The sequence below is a fragment of the Poecilia reticulata genome, linkage group LG6 (genome assembly GCF_000633615.1).
Source record: "Poecilia reticulata strain Guanapo linkage group LG6, Guppy_female_1.0+MT, whole genome shotgun sequence".
Taxonomy (NCBI): Eukaryota; Metazoa; Chordata; class Actinopteri; order Cyprinodontiformes; family Poeciliidae; genus Poecilia; species Poecilia reticulata.
In genome coordinates, this window is record NC_024336.1 from 23,929,221 (window position 1) to 23,946,582 (window position 17,362).

General features: G+C 38.0%; 2 protein-coding genes across 4 annotated transcripts; both read left to right on the top strand.

Annotated features, from left to right (window-relative positions):
• The first annotated feature begins 851 nt into the window (after window positions 1-851).
• ctsh (cathepsin H) lies at window positions 852-4,504 on the top strand. Its single transcript, XM_008412331.2, has 12 exons — window positions 852-1,190; window positions 1,333-1,364; window positions 1,504-1,609; window positions 1,694-1,764; window positions 1,852-1,956; window positions 2,912-2,998; window positions 3,088-3,143; window positions 3,231-3,312; window positions 3,396-3,464; window positions 3,546-3,652; window positions 3,999-4,124; window positions 4,203-4,504. The coding sequence occupies exons 1-12, from the start codon at window positions 1,124-1,126 to the stop codon at window positions 4,270-4,272; spliced, it is 978 nt and encodes a 325-aa protein (XP_008410553.1). The 5' UTR covers window positions 852-1,123; the 3' UTR covers window positions 4,273-4,504.
• A 1,501-nt stretch (window positions 4,505-6,005) lies between these two features.
• Window positions 6,006-15,840, top strand: blm (BLM RecQ like helicase). 3 transcript variants are annotated; one of them, XM_008412329.2, is made up of 22 exons: window positions 6,007-6,337; window positions 6,893-6,953; window positions 7,044-7,674; window positions 7,781-7,916; window positions 8,559-8,665; window positions 8,741-8,855; window positions 8,947-9,581; window positions 9,847-10,023; window positions 10,304-10,422; window positions 10,562-10,675; window positions 10,757-10,855; window positions 10,954-11,102; window positions 11,207-11,313; window positions 11,582-11,742; window positions 11,868-12,063; window positions 12,765-12,955; window positions 13,049-13,193; window positions 13,284-13,483; window positions 14,323-14,515; window positions 14,590-14,712; window positions 14,809-14,992; window positions 15,448-15,840. In XM_008412329.2, exons 1-22 carry the CDS (start codon window positions 6,243-6,245, stop codon window positions 15,617-15,619), a joined length of 4,110 nt encoding a protein of 1,369 aa, XP_008410551.1. In that variant the 5' UTR covers window positions 6,007-6,242; the 3' UTR covers window positions 15,620-15,840. The 3 variants fall into 3 exon arrangements, with proteins under 3 accessions (XP_017160905.1, XP_008410551.1, XP_008410550.1); XM_017305416.1 differs by having other exon boundaries at window positions 6,006-6,337; window positions 6,893-7,674; window positions 8,562-8,665; XM_008412328.2 differs by having other exon boundaries at window positions 6,893-7,674.
• Window positions 15,841-17,362: the final 1,522 nt, after the last annotated feature.

Here is a 17,362-nt window from a genome sequence, read left to right on the forward strand (position 1 = left end):
TTTGTAATAAGGCTAAAATATATGGAGTGTCCAGCAAGAAAACTAGGACACATTTTCTTTGTTGAATATCAGTGAAATATAATTTAAAAATTAAAAAGCAGAGTGGCTTTTTGTGAAAGACTTTGAGATTCTAAATTAGGTGAATCAGTCTCCATAAAAAGTACACAAAATATATAAACCTCAATCATCGATGTCAAAACTACTTGGAAAAACCAGACACTAGCTTGTATCTTTATGTTACAATGAAGCTTATGCTTCATTAATATTTTTTTTTATTTAATATTGTTTCAATTCAACCAAGCATTTATTTTTCTAACACGCAAGGAGACAGGCATATCTCTAAAGACAACAAAACACTGTAAAAACAGTATCAATTTTGAAAAAGCATGTTCGTGTTTTTCATTGACCCTGTTTGCATGTTTTATTGAATCATTTATTGCTTTTTATGGTTTATATTTCCAATTCCTGTTAAAATTGCCCGAATCATTAGCTCCTTTCACAGGTTCTCTCTGGCTGGACCACTCCAAAATGTCAAAATTACTTTGAGTCAGATAAAAAAATGTTGGCAGAAGTAAAACATTGCTTCAAACCTAAATTTGTCAGGGGTATTAATATTTTCAGGATTAAAGGTTTACATCAGAAACTGTAATAAATTGCATGTAGTCTGTAAAATAAAAAGAAACCACGTTATTAAAGGCGTTCTCAGTATTTAGGCTTACAAATTAAAAATAAAATGCAGGAGGCATAAAACTAAACGGAGATTTGACCAGTTTTCGTGGCCAACTTGAACCCAGGAAAGACTAGACTTTGGTGCTCTTTTACTACATTGTTCATGTCATATTTACAAAGTTATGATAAAACATAGCATAGCATAGCAATGCTATTACAGCTTCCCTACTTGAGTTATGGTGCAGCAGGTTCTCCCTCTCCTCTTGTCTACTCCATGGTTACCGACTGTGGCAGGAGGAGCTGTGCTTTTTTATTGGTGCCTTATTCCGACAACAAACTGACGTCACAAACTGCTGAACGTTTCATGTTACTTGTAGGGCAGCACTTCACCTCGTGACTCCCTCATCTGTTTTCTCTCCACCTTCACCTCCGGCCGGAGCGCTAACAAGTGAACATGACTAGGGTCTGGCTTCTGCTTAGCTTCGTGTCCTTAACTTCAGCTTTTTACTTGACTAAACGAGGTAAGACATTAATACTTAAGTGGCTCTTATTGTTCGCTTTTGCAGTTTCACTTTCAGTAGCTATACCACTTTGGTGTCAAGTTACTTTTTACTGTTTATTTTTTGCACCCGACGAATTTTGATGCGCTATGTTATTTTTCAGACGAGTTTCATTTCAAATCATGGATGGCACAGGTGGGTCTGTTTACATTTTTTTTTTCTTCCTGCTGAAAGTTTTCTATGTGTTTTCTAAGTGCATTGTTACACGGAAGTTACCTGAGGTGAAAAATCAGTGCAGCACTGACAAGAAACTTTGCACTCCTGCGTTGTACAGTACAACAAAGCGTACGACTTCGAGGAGTACTACCAAAGATTACAAATATTCACAGAGAACAAGAGGAAGATTGACAAACACAATGAAGGGAATCACTCTTTCACAAGTAAGATTTTTTTTTTCCATTAATTTCATTAATTCTATCATTTGACACCCTCCTAAACGATGTTTTTCTGATCTCTCCAAAAAGTGGGACTCAACGAATTTTCAGACATGACTTTCAATGAGTTCCGAAAGTCTTTCCTCTTGTCTGAGCCACAGGTAATGTCATTTGCACCAAACTTTGCTCACAAAGAACTTGTGTGTTGGATTTTCTTTGTCAACTTGTAGGCCTATTGCAATTTACAGAACTGCTCTGCCACTAAAGGAAACTACTTCAGCAGTAATGGACCACATCCAGATTCCATTGATTGGAGAACGAAGGGGAATTATATAACACCAGTAAAGAATCAGGTAAAGTTAAATTCATTGTTTTTATAGTTTTTTCTCCATTTATAGAGACGTAGCGCACTTTGTACTTGTACAGAGTTTTGATATCTGCAAGGGAGACACTAACATGTAAAAACGGAACTTTTCTTGAACACACGAACAACCCACATCTCCCATTACTGTCAAAATATCCTAATATTTGGATATTTAGTGTCACATACCATTTTAACGGAACATGAAACTCTAAACTTAGCAGAGGAGATTCTTACCTTAATTTTCTTTATGTTTATTGTAGTAATTTATAATTCTTGCACAATTTTGTTTTCTACATTATTTCTTGTGGTTATTTTTTTTAAACAAATTATTTTTGAAATGCATTTATTGCATGATTGTAGATCAGCTTTGCACTTAAATGGCACTGGAAGATAAGCTGCTTTAAGCAAATAACGCTACAGCTTCACCTTGCTTTGCACCTGCCACTGTAGAATTCACAACATAATCTACAGCTAAGCAAGGCAAACACAAGTCACAACTCTGAGATGCCATATGTAGCTCCATGTAATCGCCATTGCTAGGGAATTGATTACTACTTACTGATGTCAAATGCTTGGAGTGGTTCCAGTTTGACCTGAAGTCAAATTAATTCAGCTGATATGATTGAGCTAATTAAACTTCCAGCCCAAGATAATGAGACACTTATTAAGAATGGGAAATAAAAATAAGAAAGGGATGTTACTTCTAATACAGCTCTCTGACTGTTCCTACCTGAGTCAGTAGCACTCTGAATATCACACCCTTCATCTCAGTACACATACAGTATACAAAATAGCAACACATCCAAATCAACACCCACAAACATGACACAAGCTGATGTTCCACATTGGCCATTCTTCTTTATTTAGACCAGATTTTTATCAGTGAGCTGATGTCATCAACTTTTTCTTCTTTTTTTGGTTTGTTATTAATTATTACATTTCAGGGGCAATGTGGAAGCTGCTGGACTTTTTCCACAACTGGCTGTTTGGAGTCCGTTACTGCTATCTCCACTGGGAAGCTCGTGCCTCTGGTGACATACTTTTACTTTGTTGCCAAAACTTATATTCCTGTGCCCAGAAATGACTGTAGTGATCTAATCCTGATTCTTGTATGATTCAGTCAGAACAGCAGCTGGTAGACTGCGCCCAGGATTTCAACAACCACGGATGTAATGGGTATGCGCTAGCATGTTTCCATCCACTTTTAATTCTTTCCCTGCATCAGTCATTTCTCTATAACTGAGACCTAAATTTGTCCCCTAGCGGTCTTCCCAGTCAAGCATTTGAGTACATTATGTACAACAAGGGACTGATGACAGAGAATGATTACCCATACAAAGCTGTGGTAATTTTTCAGCCTTTCTAAAAGCTCAATTTTAAAGGTGCCTGCAATGGTATGATGTAACGTTTTCTCTTGGAATATTTAAGGAGGGTGTATGTTATTATGAACCGTCCGTGGCTGCTGCTTTTGTGAAGGAAGTGAGGAACATAACAGCGGTAAGTGAACATCGGCATTATTTTAAAAAGAAGATCTTTATGACAGTGTAAGAAGAGAAGAGGTTTACTGTTGTTTCTCAGTACGACGAGATGGGAATGGTCGATGCTGTCGGCACACTCAACCCTGTTAGTTTCGCCTTTGAGGTAACCAGTGACTTCATGCATTACCACCAGGGTGTGTACACCAGGTGAGAGCAAATGTAGACATGGAGGTTGTTAAAACTTAATATGAAAAACATATATCTTTGTGTTTAAGCTATGTATATTGATATTTTTCTGTAATTAGAGTAGATGAAAATTTGTGTCTTAAATTCTCTCACAAATGAGTAAAATGCAAAGCTAAATTCATACATCTGCTGTTTAAATGTAAATGTAAACGTTTATAATTTTCCATTTGACTTTCAGTTCTTAGTGCTAAAACACAGGACTTTTATGTTAACAGAAGATATTATAATAGTTTCAATTCCTCATTCCCTATACAATCAGTCATGAGTAAAAAGTCACATGTCACTTTTGGTCTGTTCCTCCTTTCAGCACTAAATGCCACAACACAACAGATAAGGTGAATCATGCTGTGCTCGCTGTTGGCTATGGACAAGACAACGGTACCCTCTACTGGATAGTGAAGAACTCTTGGGGACCTTATTGGGGCATAGACGGGTAAACCTCTTTTTTCAGTCACACAGTCCAACAATATCAATGCAGGCCTACAAAAATAACAACATTTTGCCCTCACAGGTACTTCCTTATTGAAAGGGGAAAGAATATGTGTGGACTCGCTGCCTGCTCATCTTTTCCGGTGGTGTGATCTTATTACATGACATGTCTCACAAAATTAAGGCACAGTGAGCGATTTTTTAACCATAGCAATACAATGCTATTCTCTGCATTTGATTGAAGAGTTTTAATCTCTACTAAGCCATTATTATGTGATGGATTGAATTATATAGAAATTTATGTGTAACTGTGATCACTGAGCTGATCAAATTGTTGTTTATTCTTTCATACATCAAAGTCAAAAATAAAATCTTTTAAACTTTTGTGCGTGTTTCTTTAACCAGTTCACTGCAGGTGGCAAGAGCTTTCCCAGATATGACAGGGAATTAGTTTTTCAAGACTTACCAGTTTAGATGTTGGCGCAAAATTGAAGACATTGCAGTTAGACATGTAATAATGCCTTTCTGCAAATAAAGAAAGTAAATGTACCTCCAATCGGCATGAAGATGTTTTATTTTAGTTTAATTGAATCCAGGACCTCAGTGAGATAAATAATGTCAGATCATAAAAAAATTAACTAACTTAAGTCAAGATACCTATTGAATCATCCAAGATTTTAGACTGGCTAGGCTTTTATCATACTAGGAGATACTATTGAAGAATTGAAGGGTGGCTTACTCTTAAATATATAAGTAAGGAAAATAATACACAGAGACGTAGTTCTTGCTGCTAGGCCATAGACGAGCCGGAGATTCATTACACTCCACGGAATTACAGTTTCGTGAGTTCAATACACAAAATCTCCCATAGTCTCGACAAAAATCTCCCCGAAGTCTCAAATTCAACCGTCTTTATACTCTCATGTCTCCACGAGGGTATATTGGAAGGTTTCAACCAATGGAGAAAAGGCGTTGTTTTTGCCAACAGATCCTCGATTTGCTTTTCTCTAGTGTGTGTTGGGCGACCTTTAATACACTTTTTTGGAAATCCAAACAAGGACATAAGACCTCATGATTTCAACAGACCTAATCATCTGCTCCTTGTCAGTACTACCAAACAGACCAATTTGTTGATGCTATCTGTCGAGACCGCATTCCTTCCGAGTTCGTTTGTGCACTTTGTACGCAAATGGAGGGAAGGGACTCAGGTCAGTTTGAACTAGAGAACTGCTGAGAATCCTTTCGCAAAAACAACTCCTTAGATGGTATTTCGGCTCCGACAATACCAGTTTGGTAAGACCTGTCATGCAGTTTAGAGGGAAAGTACTTTTTCATATAGTGCCAAATTAGTTTGGGTAGCTTTTTGGGTAAAAAATATATAATTTGAAAACTGCTTTTTGTGGATTGTTGTAGAGTCAACTACAAAATGTAAGTGATTGTCTGCTGTTGCTACAACAATGTTGCAAGTCAATCACTCAATGCTACCTGCTAGATTTCCTTTGACAGATTTCTTTATAATCTAATTTGAATAATAAAGTGTCATGCACTGTTGATAATTTGGATTAATTGGAATTTATGTGATTGAAATTAATTGTTTTTTGTTTTTTTTCTGAAAAGTGGCTTGAGATAACCTGCTGTGAAATAAATAAACTGAATTGATTTTCTAACTGAGAAGCTTATAATCTTTTTATATAAGCCGGGTGAAAATTTTTTACATTTAAACAATCAGTTGACATCACTCCAGACTGGCTTGAAATGTTCGATTTCCAAATTATTGAAAGTCATATTGATTGTTAAACTTGGCCCTCACATATTACGGGGATATATTGCACACCTAAAGCATACATTTCCCAGAATGCTCTTACGCGCTCATCTTCAGCCAATGAGGATTCGTTTTATTGGTTCGGCGCAAAATCCAGTATTTTGTTGTCTTCCTGGTCCAAGAGAAGCTCAAAAGTCTGCGCCAGATGAATGAAGATTTACAAACCAGCGGTTGGAAGAACTAAACGCACGTGCTCCCGTCCGGTGTCGCGAGCAATGTTTAGAAAACTGAGTGCAGTTTCTTAACCAGAAGTCTTGTAGCCCCTCAGCTAACATAGGTTAGCTCAGCTTCACAACAAAAATGTCCAGTTTGCCTCAAAATAATCTGAAGGAACAGCTGGCGAGACACAACAACGCTGCTCACAACAAGCTGTCTCTGGCTAAACCTAAAACGGGGTAAGTGCTGTTCCTTTACAGCAAAACGCGAAAAGAAAACAAGCTAACAGATTTGAGCTATCAGCAGGGCTAGCTTGTATCATAGCAGTCATTTAACTTTAATTTTGTCTGAAAATGCATACTTATCCGTTTTAAACTATAACAAAATAGTATTTAGAACTAGGTTTTCCCGCTTTAAATTAAAATGTTAAAGTTGAGATCAAGATAATGACAGTCAAGTTACCGACTTCTGGAGAGCTACATCTGCAGCTTCTACCAAAGCAATTACAAAATAAATGTATATGTGATTTAAAAATGCCTACAAGGAGTTTAAAAATCAGCAGTCCCATAAAGGTGATAAAATAAACCCTTAAAACATGTTAACTATCAGTAGGTCTGAAGGTAGAAATGTAAAGTATTGAACACAAAGAAAACGTGCATGAAAAACATACCTAAAACGAAGATAATTGTCTTTATATAGTTTTCAGTTGTTAAAGCTTGATAAAAAAAAATTCACAAGATATTCCCCTGTATCTGTATCTGCTTTTTGAATTTATTATATGTTTGCACTTTCAGGGCTTTCTCATTCAAAAAGAAATCTTCACCGGGTACAACTAAAGTGCAGTACCCAACAAAGGTAAACAGTCCAAACATTTTGGCAAACAGGAACGTGAATGTGCTGGGGAACAGTTTGGTGACTAAATCTTCTTTAACATTTTCAAACAAGCTTGAAAGAACTCAGAAATCCAAAATCAACAACTTCTTCTCTCCAAGTTCAAAATCCAAGTCCAATTTCAGCCCAGCAGGTAACTCCACTTCAACATGTGAGGCACTCCCAGCAGATACTGGCGGTAAGGTGATTGCTGCTCCTGCTAAACCCAACAACCAGTCCTCCTGTGGTGGGAAAGGAATCGACTCCGCAGGATTAGATTTATCTGATTTACCTGTTGACGACTGGGATGATTTTGAAGACTTTGAAACACCTGCCAAAACAAAAAACGACTCCCTCTGCTCAGAGAAATCAGTGCGGGTCACCGAGACAGTGTCATCCTCAGATGAAGACTTTCCAGAGTTCACTGGAAAGCAAAGTCATGATTCTGGTCATTTAGAATTGGAGTTAAGCAAGAAGAACAGAGAACAATCTTGCATGGAGAAAGAAGAAGAGCCTGAATCCAAAATTGGTAAAACAACAGACTCATTAGAACCTAGTTTAGTTGACGAACTTCCAGACGATGAAGTGGAAGATACTCCTGTTAAAAGGACCAGAAGGCGCTGTCCTCCTCCACATGTCACATCTGTGTTGAGTGATAGCGATGAGGAGATCAGCACCATGTCTGAACCTTCAAAAGATAAAACAGGTAAGTGGCGTTCTGGTTTAAAATGTTCGAATATGGACAGCCGATATAGTCTTGATAAGAGCTAAAATACAACGGGTCACAGTGAGATGTTTCTTGTGCTTCTCAGATGAAAAGGGGAAATGGATTGATCCCAATGTGATCAAGCTAAATGACAACTCTGAACCTGAGGAAGACGTGGATTACATTCCTCCTTCACCTCCTCCTGATGAGACTTTTTATAGGCCTTCTTCAGCAGAGACAAGGTGGGCAAATATCATGTCACACAGCTATTGAAATGGAGTTCCTACTATAAAATTTGATTGGGAGATTTCCAGGTTTGGATAAGTAAAGATAAATATTTCTGTCTATTCTTTATTTCATTTTCTTGTATACCCATATGTTCACCTGTCCATTTGATCATCCTTTTATATATTTACCAGTGTGTTTGTGAATCCATTTATTGATCTACTGATCTATGTGTTCATCCACCCTCACATACCAGGAATTGAGAATAGAGTTAATTTTAATATAATAACATAGGTAATTTTGACAACAAAAACGTGTAGGAGCGCCGTTGCAGTTCGTAATCTGATTGATTGTATTAATGCAAAAAGTTTTTCTTCTGTTCTATTAAACACTGAAAAAAATCTTGTAAGCTGCTTCAGTTTTTAAATGCTTCTTAGTTTTGAATACACGTTTTTGGGGGAAAACAGAAAATAGTCATTTAAATCTACTTTAACAATTATTGTTTTAGAGAATATTCCTAGAGTAGATGCATTTCATTGAGATTCAGGTGTTGACTTTCATAAGCTATGTTATTGAATCCATTCATCTGCATGTGGAACTTATCTGAGGTCTCATAAAATTCAGCAAAAATGTTTTTTTTTTTTTTCTTGTTTTCATAGAAGAACTCACTCAGGCATTGTACAGAGCAGAGACAAACTTTTCCAGTCAAACAGCCCTGCCACAACTCTGCTTGAACCTTCTAATCACCTCTCCAGTGACAAAACAAGTGAGTTTGATTTACTTGGTTTTCTTTTTCTTTTTAAAGTTTTTGTACTCAGTTTAGCCTCTTTCATTCCTGCAGAGGAACAACTCTTCAGCATTATGGAGTCCATCTGCACTCTGGTCGATTCCATCCCCGAACATGAACTGATCGCTATGACCTGTGGGAACGAACTTTTGCTAAAGAGGGCCCACAGGTTTGTTCACTTATACTCAGCAGGAGATGTGCTAATGTCTTTTTTTTGGTTGAATCCAAGTGTGACTGCAGTCATTCCCTTTTTCTTACAGGAAGAGGATTCTTGCTTGTGGGGTTGATTCTTTGCGCATGCCGCAGCCGGACAGCACAGTGATTTCTGACACCAGCTACAAAGAAACTTTTTCCAGTTATAGTGCATCTAGTCTGACGTCCCCCAGCAGTTCCCTCTTTTTGGACACTAAAAAACCTCTGAATTCCCAAAGATCGTCAGTAATCTCTGTGGACTGTGACTCTGATTACTTGGACAGTGCCAGTTCAAAGCCCTGGAATAAGAGGGAAAGCAGTATTTGCGACTCTCCGTCAGCCCAAAGCTTCACAAAACCACATTTTAGTCTCTCAGAGAAAACAAACTCCGATGTTAATGATTCTGATCTTTTCTTCTCCGCCAAGAAATCGGAACATGAGCAACTCGAATCCAAAACCCCAACACATGCAATAACCACAGACTTTGAAGATGACTTTGATGTTGACGATTTTGATATAGATGACTTTAATGATTCTGACATCCCTGATTACTTTGATGAACCTCCGACTCCGTCTGCGTGGAGTGAAAACCCAAACACTACATGTGCTGCTGTGACAAAAGGAGGACCAAACAAGGCGTCATGGGACAAGAAACCAGTGACTCCTGTTTCTGCTCCAAAACCTCAGAAGATTTATTCACCAGGCAAGGCAAAATGTAACCAGTATTTCCAGTGAAATATTTGAATATTTTCACTTGGAAAAACAATGTTCTTTCTTACCCAAAAATATTAGTCAATTGTTTTACATTTGGTCACTAGATGGCAGTAAATTACACTGGAGTTGAACTGTTATCAGCCTCTGAACAAACTGTAATATGTCTTGTTGCACTAATCCAATATTATATAGTCTTTATTTTTTTACAGGACACAGCATATGTTCTTATTTAACATCTTTCTCACATTTTTTAGAGCCCAACTTCAAAAACCCAGCTCATGATCGCTTCCGAGGCTTTAACTTCCCTCATTCGCAGGAGATGATGAAGATTTTTCATAAACGCTTTGGACTCCATCAGTTCAGATTTAATCAGCTGGAAGCGATTAACGCCGTTTTGCTGGGAGAAGATGCATTTGTTTTGATGCCAACAGGTTGGTTTGAGCAGACTTCTGTTGTATTTAACAAACATTGCTCTTAAAATGTAACCAGTTTCTAGTAAGATGAACTGTTGTTTGCTTTGTTAGTGTTATAATTTAATTCATATAGTTGCAAATTCTTCTGATTACCATTTTTGAAAGAGTGTTGTCCCTGGTATCTATTCCAAGACGTCAACAACAGTCTGCTGCATTTAACATCCTGTCCCAGATGTTTTCAATTAAACAACCACTGTGAAAAATAACCTCTTTTCTCACTTTGGTGTGCTTTTTATAGGAGGGGGTAAAAGTTTGTGCTACCAGCTGCCTGCCTGTCTCTCACCTGGAGTGGCTGTTGTTGTTTCTCCGCTTAAGTCGCTTATCGTTGACCAGATCCAGAAACTCACCACTCTGGATGTGAGTATTTTGTCAGGCACCAGTTGATTTTTTTTTTTTTTTGCATTGAATATAAGATTAGATAAGTTATTGTAATATTTAGTTTACTTCGCCACACAAAATGAAATATGTAGTAAATTAACTTCTACCTAAATTTCAGATTCCAGCAACAAGTCTGTCTGGTGATAAAAGTGACAGCGAGGCAGGAAGGATTTATATGCAGCTCTCCCGCAAAGACCCAATCATTAAACTGCTGTATGTCACACCTGAAAAGGTGAGTTTTAGTGATTTGTGTTTGTAAAATTTCTAATTTTATTTATATTCTGACGATTGGTGGTTTTATTTTTCCCTTAAGTTGAGCGCAAGCAACAGGTTGATCTCTGCTCTGCAGAACCTGTATGAGCGAGGCCTTCTAGCCCGCTTTGTCATTGATGAGGCACATTGTGTCAGTCAGGTAGGTTGCTGCACTTCTGTGTGTATATACAGACAACTATGCTTACATTTTTTTAATCAACCTCAATGAACCATGAAATTATCCCCATGTTTTTCCAGTGGGGTCATGATTTTCGTCCAGACTACAAGAAGTTGCATGAACTGCGTCAGAAGTTTCCCAACATACCAATGATGGCCCTGACGGCTACCGCCACCCCCCGTGTGCAGAAAGACATCCTCAACCAGCTAAACATGAGTAAACCGCAAGTGTATGTGTTCATTTTTCAGACCGCATCACTTATTTATGGCGGCAATTCCGAACGCCAACCTCAGACAGCCAGCAGTGACTGCATGCTTTCTGTTTGTTTTTCAGATTCACCATGAGTTTCAACAGAGCCAATCTCAAGTACGCCGTTTTGCCCAAGAAACCCAAAAAGGTTGACGAGGACTGCATCAGCTGGATCAAGAAGCACTACCCACGTAAATAATTCAGTCACTTTCCGATCCTGGCGCTATTTTTGGAACACTGTTGTTACTGCAAGGTTAAAAATTCAACTGTATGTGAAGACTTGAGGGCAGCAATAACGGTCTACTGAGGAGGAAAAAGGTTGTCTGGCTGTAAAGACAGAATTTTGTTTTGTCAGTGTAAAAGTAATGTTTTAATTATTTTGTATTATCATTACTCCAGTTTAGCTGAAATGCATAACAGCACTTTTCATGTTTTGTTTTCTTTTTCTCATTCTGGCAGGAGACTCTGGCATTGTATACTGCCTGTCTCGTAATGACTGCGATGCCCTGGCAGAGAGTCTGAAGAGAGCAGGGATACAGGCACTGTCGTATCACGCCGGACTGAGCGATGGCGACAGAGAATATGTGCAGAGCAAATGGATCAATCAGGACGGTTGTCAGGTCAGATCACAACTCATGAAGATTCCCAGTTTAAGCGTTAAAAGATTTGGGAACTGCTAACTCCACCTGCTGATGGATACTGAGGTTTCCTACTGATTGGGTTTGTTTGCGCTTTTGTCCTCCAGGTCATTTGTGCCACAATAGCCTTTGGTATGGGTATAGACAAGCCTGATGTGCGCTACGTGATCCACGCCAGTCTGCCCAAATCAATGGAGGGTTACTACCAGGAGTCCGGAAGAGCCGGCAGAGATGGAGAAATCTCCCACTGCATTCTGTTTTATTCCTATAGTGACGTCCACCGCATCAAAAGGATCATCAGCAGTATGTAACAAAAAAATAATAAAAATAAAACTATACTAATTATGAGACATGAACTGGTTACCAGAATCAAGATTAGACCAGAGTTTTAAATAATCAGTCGCAGAACTTCACTATCACCTTTGACAGGTTCTGAATTGTTTTCTGTCATGTCCTCCAAGCCTATGGTGTTATGATGCATTTCTACTATAAATAAGAGATAGCAAATGTCTCAGAATCTCATTTTAAAAGTTCCCAATATTTTTTTTTAAACTATAATTGACACACTATTTACGGCATGTCCGCAAAGAAACCAGTTGCAGACAGGCTGACAAATAACAATTTAATAGATTATTACACTTGTGTTACTGTACAAGCACCTAAATGCCAAAAAGGGGACAGTATTCCACAAAATAAGCACTCCCAAAACTTAAGCCAAAAAGAAATCCATATTATATAATATAACACTTGCAATAAGGAACTAGGTTGCTTTATTATTATTATTATTGGGAATATTGGTTAATAGATCTAAATTTAATACTGTTATTTCTAATTATGGCTTGATTAACCGTGCATGCCAACCTGTTGCAAAATAAATACCGTCAACTCATGGTCCCAAATAGTACTGAAACTGTTGTTTGTTGTTTTAAATGTCTCTTAGTTTTGAGGGAGATTTGCAATGTTCTCCCCTTAAGTAGTTTCTGGTTGTTCTTTTGTCATCGCAGTGGACCGAGAAGGCGACAAACACGCCAAGACGACTCATTTCAACAACCTCCACAGCATGGTGCACTTCTGTGAGAACGTGATGGAGTGCAGAAGGATTCAACTTCTCGCCTACTTTGGAGAACTGAAGTTCAACAGAAACTTCTGTAAAGACCATCCGGATGTCAGCTGCGATAACTGCGCCAAACCCAATGTAGGAACCGTTTTCTTTGTTTGTTTGGTTTTTTGAGATTGGTTGGAAAACCTGACACAAATGATTGAATGTTATTCATTTTCTTTCATGCAGCAATATAAATTGAGGAAGGTGACCGACGATGTGAATAAGATTGTGAGGTTTGTCCAGGAGAACTGTGAGAAAGTTGGAGCAAGGTTTGGAAAGACACCCCAGCAAAACCGACTGACACTGAACATGCTCGTGGACATATTTATAGGTAAACGCTTTTATTTCCTGCGATAAAACTAGTATTAAAAAAGTACAATATTTACTATACACCTCATGTTTTGAAACATATCTTCTCCAGGGGCTAAATCTGCCAAAATACAGACAGGAATGTTTGGGATGGGAGCTGCTTACTCTCGCCACAATGCAGACCGTCTCTTCAAGAAACTGGTTCTAGATAACGTTCTGGTCGAGGATCTCTACATCACCAACAACGGCCAAGCCGTGTCTTACATTTCTGCTGGATCAAAAGCAATGAACATACTGTCCGGTCACATGGAGGTAACTGGTCAACCGTCAAATTACACAACAGAGCTGATTAGGAAATCGTCTTAAGGAGAGGCTTTTTTTTTTTTTTTTTAACTAATATCATAAAAATTTGAAAGACGGTCCAGGAAAAAAAAAAACTTCACTTGGATAGTGTGATGAGATATTAAGTATTCGCTGCTACAAATAATTATTTTGAGTAAACTTACAGGAGGAACATGAGGAGAAAACAATTATAGACCTGTGTAATAAAATAAGAATGCCAGCTGATGTTTTGTACTGACAAGGACATGAGAAAATAAAAACTGCAGCAGATTTGTTGCTGCAAAGCTGGAACGGTCTGACGTAGCTGTCGTATGAGCTGTGTTGTCTTCATCCCTGAGCCTTGGGTTGCTCCTTCCAGGAATCCAATATTATTGTGTCATAAATAATTAAAACATATAAACTGAGACACATAGCTAGCTGTCTTGGGAAAGTTTGAGTGTTCAGTCAATCCTTTTTGCATTTCCAATAGGTGACCAAAAAATACAATTTCAAAATGTCTTTTTCAAGGAAATTGCCAGATTTCTGTTTACAACAATAAACAATCATTCTGCACTGTTACACTACACAGTCAAATATTATGTGTTGGTGCCTTTCTGGTTTGAAGAGGCATGTTTTATTTTGTTACATGTTAAAAAATACATCCAGATCCATTTCAGATTTTAGTTATTAACTCATCTTAGGTAATTTCTACCTTTCGGTGCCCAAATGGACTTTGCCGAGTTAGGACAAAGTGTGACGTTTTTGTTTTGTTGTCCTTCTCTTATTTATTGGTGAATAAATCAACAGTCTTCCATACTGGTCTTATTTAGGTGGAGTTCTATGAGACGGAGAGCGCGTCCAGCATCAGGAAGCAGAGAGCTGCTGTGAAGAGCATCTCCAAGAGAGAGGAAATGGTTCAGAATTGTCTGAAGGAGCTGATAGATCTGTGCAAGCAGCTGGGCAAAGCGTTTGGCCTTCACTATTACAACATCTTCTCCACTGCCGCCTTGAAGAAAATATCTGGTAATTTCTGAGACTGTGTATCAGATAATTGGATTTGAAGTGAATTTTATAACTTTATTCTTTCCCACATCCAGAGAAACTTTCTTCCGATCCGGAGGTTCTTTTACAAATTGATGGAGTGACGGAGGACAAACTGGAGAAGTATGGAGCTGAAGTCATTAAGGTTCTTCAGAAATACTCTGAATGGCAGCTACCTGGTAAGAGGACATGCATCTTCATTATTCTAAGGTTTTTTTTTTACATTGCATGTGTGTGGTATACACTGTTGTGATGATTTTTTTTTTTCTCTGTAGTGGACGAGCAGACTGAAAGTGCTGGAAATGGCTGGATAGACACAAGACGCACAGAAGATGACAATACGGAGTCCTCCACCTATTTCAGCAACCAGTCTGCTCGAGGACAAAAGAGGAAGAAAGCTCCGTTCTTCAAGTATTCTAAGAAGAAAGCATACGGCAACCAAGGCAATTCCTCTAAAGGGTATGTAGAGTCATAGTTTCATTACCAAAAGTAATCACCACCTCCCAGGTTTCTTCTGAGTTTTCTTTGTTCATTTGAAGTATTTCAGATCATCAGACAAATTTTATATTCATCAAGATAACCCAATTAAATATAGAAAGTAGTCTATCTACCTTCAAACTTGGTTGGTTTGGATAAAGCTGTTCACAGTCTGAAGTGATGACCACCAGGCAATGACAGTGGCGGAGTGAATCAAACCGGCAACCTACCAATTGCAGGACGAACTCCTACCGCCATCGTCACTATCATCCCCTCAGCTTATCTCTGTCTGATTCATATTTGATGGTCTGAAACATTTCACATGTGACAAAAAAGCTTGAAGTAGCTGCAATCTGTTTGGTGGGGTGGGGGGTGACAATTAAAGTTTCCTTTTCTGATGTCTGTTTTTCCTCTTTTCTTTGTGGCTGTGGATGTAGTCGTGGCTATAGCTACAATAAGTCGTCTTCCGGCTCCACGGGTGGCTCCCAGAGTTCGGGTCGGGGGTCTACGAGTTCTGCAGCAGGCAAAAAACTAGGATTCCTGTCTGCCCCCACTCCTCAAAGCAGCCAGCGGCCGTTTTTAAAGCCAACCTATTCTCACTTCAGCTAAGTGGGGTTTTGTTCTCAATCTCTCAAATGTTCAGCTAGTTTAGAGTTTTGTAACTTTAAAGATGTACATCTTTAATGTAAGAGCTGTACGTTGTAATTCTGTACTGCTAGTGAAATGTTTTCTGTTGTGACTGCTGTAAATTGATGCATGTAAATTTTATGAGCTCAATGACTCAATCGCTGTTTTTTTTTTTTTTTTGTAATAAACAGATTTTCTATAAATATTTCTCCAAGTTGTATTTTGCTTGTTGAAAAGAGGATTCTGAACACATGAACCACAACGACACACTTTTTTTTGTTTGTTTGTTTTTCTTTATTTCAAGTTTGAATAGTTTCCTTTAATGGCACCAGATACAGGGACTATTGGGGAGAAACAATATTTTTTACCGACTTGTACAGAAGCTTGCCTACAGTACAAACATGGGTTTGGAATGGATCAGACGAAACAAGAACTGGATTTGGCACATGGATTTTTAGAAGATTTACATGTTTTAAATATTTAACATAATTCAATTTAACATAACAATCTCCAATCGAAGGAAGAAAAAACAAGGCAAAGTACAAATCACACCACCAGACACGTTAACGCACATATTCTGACATGTATGCGCCGTAGTGTGGGGGATTTCTACCCGGAGTAACGGAGAGGCAGAAAGCAGAGCTGGATTTAAAGTCATGGCAAGTTTCATTATTTGTGTTGTGCAACATGACTTGCCAGGATTAAATATGAAAATTAGGTTAACTAAGTTGATTTATTCTGCATACTGTATAAAAAGAAAATCAGTTGAACCTCTTACGTGCCTGAGATGGTGTAAGGAAAAAAAAACAACTAAAAATCTAATTTTTCAGCAGTTAAAGTGAAATGAGTACTTAATCTTTCAGTGCAAAAAAAATAAAATAAAACACTGCTTCAAGTACTGATGACCCCATTTTCTTTATAAATTACAGACAAGAAAATATATTGATCATAGTTGCACATCTGACCAAACCTACACTCATATCCCGTTAAAGAGAATAAAAGCAAATGAAAAGAATTACATGTAAACATGAAATGGGATGTAAACGTTGAATGCAAAACCAAGATGGGATCTGAGCGTCCCCCAAGATTATGTTTAGCATTTTTAGAAACTTGTCCTTTTTCTTTTCACCATAAAAATAGACGGATGCAGAGATCTGTTGCTGAAAGCAACTTTGTTCCTTCATTGCAGCCACTTTGGTTACTGTAAGATGCAGGCACAAGGAACAACAGTCAATAAAACAGAAATAGACAGCAGAACAAACATCAACTCAAGAAGTCTTTGAAAATGTTATCTTGCTCAATACAGCTGTAACTTTGCAGGTCACTGTCAGAGTAAGCCCAGCAGCAGTTTTGTATGTGCTTATTTCAAGAAAGAGACATGAGTGAGATATGAAACATTCAACTTTTTATTTCTGTGCATCTCACCGTTTGCTCCTAGAGCTGGTTTATTGCTCCTAGAATAATGCTGCCTTAAAAAAAATGAATGTTGCATGTTTGGAGACCACTAAAGCTACATAATGCTGATAGATGTCAACAAAACACCTGCGCATTCTTCAAAGAAATGTTTCATAACAACAATATGGCTGGGTGAAGAAGCATGGAATTCCAAAAGTGCCACTAGGTAATAAATAAAAGTTGATCTAATAAATATTTATATATTTAACAAAGATAAATATTTAAATAAATTATGAGATAGTTAATTCAAATATTGTGTCCTATTCCAAA

Excerpts from the sequence above, each read along its gene's own strand:
- blm (XM_008412328.2), top strand. The coding sequence starts at position 6,243 with ATGTCCAGTTTGCCTCAAAATAATCTGAAGGAACAGCTGGCGAGACAC. Across the intron at positions 10,676-10,756 it reads TGTATGTCACACCTGAAAAG|TTGAGCGCAAGCAACAGGTT; the intron begins GTGAGTTTTAGT and ends TTTTCCCTTAAG. Across the intron at positions 14,713-14,808 it reads CTCTGAATGGCAGCTACCTG|TGGACGAGCAGACTGAAAGT; the intron begins GTAAGAGGACAT and ends TTTTCTCTGTAG.
- ctsh (XM_008412331.2), top strand. The coding sequence starts at position 1,124 with ATGACTAGGGTCTGGCTTCTGCTTAGCTTCGTGTCCTTAACTTCAGCT. Across the intron at positions 1,365-1,503 it reads TCAAATCATGGATGGCACAG|TACAACAAAGCGTACGACTT; the intron begins GTGGGTCTGTTT and ends TGCGTTGTACAG. Across the intron at positions 2,999-3,087 it reads CTGGGAAGCTCGTGCCTCTG|TCAGAACAGCAGCTGGTAGA; the intron begins GTGACATACTTT and ends TGTATGATTCAG.